The 8379-nt window shown below is 45.5% G+C and overlaps 1 protein-coding gene across 4 annotated transcripts in view; it reads left to right on the top strand.

The window, feature by feature from the left end:
- adcy9a (adenylate cyclase 9a) overlaps window positions 1–8379 on the top strand; it is a 34953-nt gene continuing 26574 nt past the window's right edge. For all 4 annotated transcript variants that reach the window (XM_076728886.1, XM_076728884.1, XM_076728885.1 and 1 more), the window contains exon 1: window positions 1–4097. In XM_076728886.1, the coding sequence (XP_076585001.1) occupies window positions 2204–4097 (1894 nt within the window). In that variant the 5' untranslated portion in view covers window positions 1–2203. The remainder of the gene's footprint in view (window positions 4098–8379) is intronic.

Genomic DNA, 8379 nt, shown 5'->3' with positions numbered 1-8379 from the left:
ACAGCGAAGATGGTGGCAGCTACAGGAGTGGAGATATTACGTTCGCCCGGATAAGACGGAAAAGCAGCCGCTAAACTATCGCTGTAGGTCTGTTTTTATTTAGCCACCAACTCCAGCAGAGAGCCATATCGGGGGGAAAGGGAGGCAACCAGCGGCGGACGGAAGAGGACGCACCACAGCCAGAGCGCACAGTGTTGTGTTTGTTGGACACATGCATGCCAGCGAAAACTAGCGCTATCCAGAGCGAAGGAATCGGCTGAGATAAGGAGAGTGTCGTTTGTGGGGCCGGGTTTTGATCCCACCGAAGAGATATCCAAGGGTTTTCCTTTATTGCTCTGGGGATTTTCTACGTCTCTTTGCTTAGGGGGGGGATGCGAGGGGAGGAAATCCAGCCTCTGTTCCAAATAGCCAGAGACTCCTAACTGGGTCTTCTCTCCAAACGCAGGAAATACGGCCTGGGAAAAAAAAGTTTGGGAGCTTTTGGGAACGAGAGGGGGGGCTATCGCTGACGTTTTGCACGCGTTTTACGACGTGATTTTTTTTTTTTTTAAGTACTACGCTTTTTTTGTATTAAGCGCTCTTGTTATTTCAGGATAAGTGGGAGAGAAGCATTTAAATGTTACACGCCGTTGGTGCTGTTACTGCAAGAGTTTTGATCATCACTATTTATAGACCAGCCTGTCCCGACCGAGGCTGTTCCTTGCTGTGTATTTTGCCAACTGCGCGCAACAAGTTGCAGACACTCCCAGCAGAGGCAAACCGACACTAATTTGGGCCAGTGGATGGTATATTCTGCCCTTCTTTTTTCGGATAACGCGTCTTTGAATAGCGCATACCCTTCCCCGACCCCCTCTTTGGAAGGCAGAGGGGGAATAAACGGTGGAGATCCGGAGTGGGAGTTCAGGAAAGGACGGGGCTGGATCCGTGGGAATAGGCCTGCCTGTCAGGCCTCTTATGATCCGGAGCCTGGACTGGACAGAGCTCCAAAGCAACTCAGTCAGGAATACTTTCAAGGGTCCCCTGGAGTAAAGATGGAAGGAGAATGTATGGGAATAAGAAATGCGAATCCTTAGCACGCTGAGCTGTGCGTGAGAGGGGATGTAGAGGAAGGTAAAGCCACCTTATTTACACTCTACCTACTTTTTTTTTTTTTTTTTTTTAATTAAAGGAGTGAAGAATTTTCCCACATTTCAGATAGGCACTAATTTTTTTACGTGAAAATACCGAATATTATGGAAACTACTTTATGTAAAACGAGAATTTCAAGAAAGGACTGATCAAATATTGTTTTTTAAAGTATTTTTTCCTCGTAGTTTTGGTGCATTCTGATGACGGGATTTGTCATGTTAACACGCTTTTATTCCAGCACTACCAGCTGTTCATAACGACATTTTTTGGGGGTGTTTTTAAGAGACGAAAGGAAGTGTAAACGGGCCATTTGTCGCGCATGTTGTGCAGATAAGAGGGACAGTGTAACTTTCGGAGCCACTTGCTGTGCACAACGCCAACTGTTGACAGCTTCTCTCTGGATCCGCTCATACGATGAAGCCCCCGACCCGAACACGGGGTTTCTACGCAAACAGCGTTACTTCGGAATGAAGAAAAATCTGGGCATTTTTCCTGCCGCGGTCTGACTTTGTAATGTCAGCAGTATCGAAATATTGCGCACATCCAGAGGAGGTCATTTCCAGTCATGTAACGTCAGGACTGACTTGATGAAGGCGTAAAGAAAACGTTGCATCACTAAACCAGTCCTTTCCGAGAAGGATGTTCAATTCAGGAGGCAGAAAGAGTGATGACAGTGTTTTTACCGCAGCTGGAGAGAAAGACGGGCTCAGACCCAGAGCCTCTTTGGAGGAGGACAGTCTACATGTAATGTGAGTACTGACGCAAACCCGGGGTCGGATAATGAACTGCTCGAGAGGCTGGAACGGCGCGTCTTGTGTGAGTGAGTGTGCAGGCTGCTGTGTGCGTAGCAGAGACGTCTGTGCCGTGCTCACCATTCATGCAGTGTGATTACTCCAACAAACACCTTTGCTCTCTCTCTCCTGCCTGCCCGCCGCCTCCTCCCTCCTCTCCGTGCCACATGTGCACACACGGCGCCCACGCACCGCATGTAATTGCCTGAGCGCCATCAGAGGATATTATCCATATTTAACACCTTTTCCCGCGCCCCCTCCGTTCAATCGTCACACCAGTCAATATGGCCACTCTGCAACATCACCGGCAGCTTGTCATGCACGGCACGGAAGTGAGCTGCGACTCCAGCGGGGATGGCGCCGTGACCGTGCGGATTACCAACAGCGCGCCACACGTGCATCAACATGAGCCACTGAGGGCTGCCAGCAGTGGTGCAGGAGGAGCTGGAGGCTATGGGGCTGTGAGTAAAACGAACCCTAACCTCCACAAATACAGTATCTCCTCCAGCTGCAGCTCAGCAGACTCCAGGCCAGCTGCCACCTCAACTTCAAGGGTGCAGAGGAAGGCGCCACCACTGTTTGAACGCTCTGCAGCTCAGTGTTGGGACCCCAAGTTTGACTCTCCCATCCTGGAGGAGGCATGCCAAGAGAGGTGCTTTCCACAGACACAGCGGCGCTTCCGTTATGTTCTGTTCTACCTGGCCGTGGCAGCTGTACTCTGGGGCGTGTACTTTGGGGTCAATAGTGACCGCTGCAACCCCATGACTTTCTTAGCCCCTACAGCCTCCTTTTTAGTTGTCCTTGTGCTCCTCTTTTTGTTCACCTTAACCCAACCTTACACATGGCTGTACAACCAAACTTCCTTGCTCCTGATTGCGGTCACCTTTGCCATCACCTTAGCCCCACAGACACAGACTGCTGGCTACACTGAGCTAGAAGGGGCTGGCAGTGGGAATGCTTCATATCTCTCACCAGACACAATAGCACCACCTCCAACCCCTTGCATCTCCCCTGTAGGCACCTTTTCCCTGTGCATGGAGGTTTTGTTGCTGTTATACAGCGTCCTCCACGTCCGTCTGTATGCCTCGGTGATGCTGGGACTCCTGTATTCTATATTATTTGAGGCATTAGAATGGCTACCATTGCTTCAAAGGAATTATGACACTACAGGGTGGGGCACAGGGTTAGTGGGTTCAGGTTCTGATTGGGAAGGAGACACCCTCCGCTGGCTGGGCCCGGCCAAAGCTCTGCTCCACCTGTGTGCCCACGTCATTGGCATCCACCTTTTCATCATGTCGGAGGTGCGTTCCCGCAGCACCTTCCTCAAAGTGGGCCAGGCTATCATGCATGGCAAAGACTTAGAGGTGGAGAAGGCCTTGAAGGAGCGTATGATCCACTCGGTCATGCCGCGGCGAGTTGCAGATGAGCTGATGAAGCAAGGTGATGATGAGGGTGGTGGTGAGAGCTCTGGCAAGCGTTATTCCTCTGGTGCCTGCTCTGCATCAGCTGTCTCAGTGGGTGGCGGAGGAAGCTGCGGAGCTTCACAAGCCCAGAGTTGTACAAACGTCAAGAATCACCCTCACAACAATCACAAGCGCAAGAAGACCTCCATCCCCCGTGGACAGATAATCTTCCGCCCCTTCAATATGAAACGCATGGAGCCTGTCAGCATCCTCTTTGCGGACATTGTGGGTTTTACCAAAATGTCTGCCAATAAGTCAGCACCAGCCTTGGTCGGCCTTCTCAATGATCTGTTTGGACGTTTTGACCGACTCTGTGAACTGACATGTTGTGAGAAGATCAGCACTCTAGGAGATTGCTACTACTGTGTAGCTGGCTGCCCTGAGCCCAGGCCGGACCACGCCTACTGCTGTGTAGAGATGGGCTTGGGCATGATCCAGGCCATTGAACAGTTCTGCCAGGAGACGTGTGAGACCGTCAGCATGCGAGTCGGTGTCCATACCGGAACCGTCTTATGTGGGATTTTGGGAATGAAACGCTTCAAGTTTGATGTATGGTCAAATGACGTCAATCTGGCTAACTTGATGGAACAGCTTGGTGTGGCGGGCAAGGTCCACCTGTCAGAAGCTACTGCACGTTTCCTGGATGACCATTACCAGAGGGAGGATGGGCGGGTGGCGGAGAGAGCCGGACAGAGTGTGGTGGAGAAACTGAAGGGTAAGTGGCTTTTCATGTCTGACTTCCTCATGACTTCACCTTAACTGAAGGTCAGTGTACAGAAATTAAGTCAGAGAGACTCACTGATCTTGGCCGTTCTGACTCTACTGATTAATGGTTCTTAATTTAAAATGTGCATTTGCAATTAAAAAAATCTAAAACACAACATGTTTATCTTCAAGTCCATTGAGCTTGTGATAAAAAGATGGACAATGCAGCAAAGGCTGAAACATGATAACAAGAGGAGGAGGGCATTGCATTTGAATGAAGTCAGTCATGTAGAGGATAAAGGTTGAAAGCCTACATTGTCTGAACATGTGCACGTTAGCACATGGTCATAGGGGTTGAGTGGGGTCACCACATGCATAGACAGCTCTAAAAGATGTTATCTGACCAGTTAGTCCTGTTGAAATGGTCTACTGAAAGAAGCAGGAGATCAGGCTACAAGATTAAGAGATTAGAGCACCAGGACGAGAGACATGTTTTGATTTATATCAGCTGGATATCATTCAACATTCAGTCTCAGTTAAATGATACCAAATGCTTCAGTCAGTACCTGTAGAACTGTTTTCACTAAACCAATGTCATTAAAAATCTGTGTACTGAAGAGCATTCATTCCATACATTTCATTTCATTTTATTGCTCAAGGACCTATATTAAAATGTCTTTGATTACCACGATTGCCTTCTGCTATCAGTGGCATTGTACAAATTTGTATAAATGATAAATTTGTTATTTTGCAGCAGCACTCTGCAGATTTATTTTGGAGCTTCATATTTGCATCACAGAGGCTTGTGTCATTGAGATTAGAACATTTAATCTCCAAATAAAACAAATGGATTTGAAATCCTTGCTACAGACAAATGTTGACAACTTGCATAGTGACACTGTTAATGGATACCTCCGGCACAAGGATGACAGGACAAGCATACATTTGGCATATACAGCAGACAAGATATGTGACTGTGACTCACATAAGTAGAGGTGGGCAACATGACTTAAATTTATATCACTCTGTTTTTTGGGTGGGGGGGTGGGTGGGGGGGGTTAAGGTGACAGTATTATATCACAGTATCACAAAAATAAAAGAAAAGACTCCACTCTACACATTATTCTACCTGTTTTTACTTTATTGACAATGTAAGACAACACATCTTAAGAAAGAAAAAATGTTTCTTAGAAAAACGAATGTGTTTGTTTGCTCCAAACAGGAATGAAAATGATATACAGGCCTACATCCCCATGGAAGGAGTAACCTGTCTCCTAATGTAGGTTAATTAGTAAATGTAATGTGATGTAATTCGTTCTCAGAATTAGGCAACTAAACGTACAATTAGGCACCTCAACAGTACTTAATTTGCAGAAAACCCAAAGTATATTCTAGAAATAGTAACAATCAGTGTACCAAGGGGCATATCTATCAAGTACATTTACATACGGCAGCAACAGAAACACATACTGATGCAGCACGTAGCAGAGGAGGCTTTCTTGTAACAAATCCAGCTGAGCTTGTGTTGCAGTGTGATGTGTGGAGACAACATTTGGTCTGGCTATGTCAGATGACACAGAAAGCACGGTGAAAAAACACATTTCCCACATTCAAGCTACTGCTCGGGTTATTTAATTGCCTTCAAATACTCACTCCAGTGTTTGGGTCTACAATAGATGCTTCTAGCCACATTAGCCGGAGAATGTGCAAACACCAAATTCAAAAATGGTAGTTATTCGATGTAACTCCAGCTCTATGAATACGTGCGTAGCCCTCTACCTGCATGCCACAGTAAAGCACATTATTTTTAACATGCTAAAACTTTTATCAGGATAATGATGGAACTGTAAGATGCATGTTGTGGCAGAACAAGATACCGGATTGGATTAAATGCAGTTTTGAACCATGCAAAAATCAGTTTAGTCCAGTTCAAGTGTCCAACCTCTGAGGACTGTTTTTCCTATGGCATAGCTAACAATCAGTGCAAGGTTTGGTTCACATCTCTGACTCTGTTTGTGGCTTGTTGTGGTCAGCCAGAATGTTTGATCTGGAGAATAAAGTTAATAGGAAGGGGGCTGATTGGCTTTTCTGTTTTTTGGCAGCTATGTAGGGATGCATTTCATTGGATTAAACAGGTGTTCTTCATATTGTGCCCACCATCATAGGATGGGACCAGACAGACATCAGACAGAGGGTAAAGATGAAGAAAGAAGTTTGACTTGGCTGTCAGCAGCTTGTCTAACATCCACTGCTCATATTGAGTCTACACACACACACACACACACACACACACACACACACACACTCACACACAGAGTTCTGTTTCCGTCACTTTTGGGGACATTGCTTTGACATCCATTTCTTGGATACTTGGATACCCTAACCCTAAACACTACTTACCTACCCCTCACCCTAATCTGAACCTAAACTTAACCGTACCCCGGTGCGTCAACCTAAAATTTAATGATTTTCCATTTCGTCCCCATAAGGAAGGCCTTACTCCATAATGTGATTATGTAAACTGATTTATGTCCCCACAGTGTGCACAACACACAGAGACAGTCTGACTCAATATTCTGTGGAAAGCAGCATCAATGGAACTAATCTCTCCTGCAGGGAATTCCTCTTGGGCCGTCTAATCTTAGGTCTCTTGCAAACAGAGACTGTCTGTTCTATTGTCAGGCCTCATGTCAGAGTGTATTCACATTTGGCTCTAAATGGTGCCATCACTCTCTGTTCCAGACTGGCGAACAGTGACAGAGTGAGATGTTGACATGCAGCTTTTGTTGAGGGAGAGAAAAGGAGAGAACGGCATCTACTTTTCGCTCTGAAACAGGGACCCACAGTTTCCTGCTCAGAGAACGAGATGACCTTAACAGTTTACTACTTTAGCAGAGAGAGAGAGGGGGTTGAACACAGTTTTTTTTTTTTTTTTTTTGTGGAGAGAAATGGACATAAACTCATTTTATTTTGAGAGACATCAACATGGCACTTCTCAGTGAGTTGGAGTCGCTTAGTGATGTAACTGTAGCTTTATGAGTTTTTGTAGGTATTCACAATCTTAGTTTGTTCATCTTAAATTTAAAATACTGAGTTTTCTAAGATATTTTTCGCTCTAAAGACAAACTCAGCTCTCTTTGTAATTTGTAAATCGTCATAGAGAGTTGCCAGTTTTCTCCCTTTACGCTGTGGTTGCAGTCATTCTGAGGATGTTGGCCCCACTCATCCTCATCTCTGGACCCACTGTCACTTCTAACCTTCTTTTACAATACTTATAGACTTACACTGTCAAATGCAAATCGAGCTGTCCCTTTGCTCTGTTGCTTTCCGCTCTCATCTCTTTCATTCAAAATTCACAGCAGTTAATACCCAGTCAGTCATTTGCTTTGAAAGAGGTCATAAAGTAGTTATCAATCCCCAGTTCATTTAATAACAGACACTTGCAAAATGTAAGTGTTATAAATCACTGTCTCTTTCCCTTGTCTGACACCTTCAGCATCTTTCTACATTTTTTCATTCTTTACAGCTTCTTTCATGCTGAAGTATTATCACGAATGGTAAACTGAATAATTTGCTGTGTTTCTTAAACTCTGCACCTCTCTCTGTCTGTCAGCACTTCTGTCTGTCTGTCCTTTGCTTCTCTTTCTCTGCCTCCTTTCCCGTTCCACATCTCTCCCTCTGCTTTTCCTCATCCTTGATGTGTTATCACATTCATTGCTTCAGTCTCTCACCTGTCACCCAAGCCTGTGCATGTGGTCTGTTGTGTAACACTGCTTTAGTACTGTCTGTCTGTCTTAAGTCAAGGCATTGCTACAGGTCCCTTGGCAGGCCAAATGATAGCGTGCGTTCCACCATTCTCTCTCTGTTAGTTGCTAAATACCCATTACCTCACTCTACCTTAAACAAGAACAACTTAACAAACCAAGTTTTATTTCACCATGAATGCAGCCAGTTGGTAAGAAATGCACGTTGTCTGATTCATGGACATACAATCTCCCATCACAGCACAATGCACGTGATGTAGATTTAGTCAAAATTGATCTGCCAATCATCACACACCTGCTTTATGTGTTTCTTGGAGGATACAGGGACGAGTCATACGTCTATTGGCAAATTTATTAACTCTACGGGTCTGCAGTGAGGGATTTAAATACTAGGCAAAATAAACAATGTCTTCATGCTTCACATTACTTCAAAGGAAGATGAGAAGTTTAGGCTAGTTAAAGGTTCAGCTGTGAAGTACGCTGCTGTGTTTTAAGTGTGGCTGAATGTGCTGCTCTCACTGTGGAAGC

This window comes from Chaetodon auriga, chromosome 4, assembly GCF_051107435.1.
Source record: "Chaetodon auriga isolate fChaAug3 chromosome 4, fChaAug3.hap1, whole genome shotgun sequence".
NCBI classification, from domain to species: Eukaryota; Metazoa; Chordata; class Actinopteri; order Chaetodontiformes; family Chaetodontidae; genus Chaetodon; species Chaetodon auriga.
This window is presented reverse-complemented; position numbering and strand designations above follow the sequence as displayed.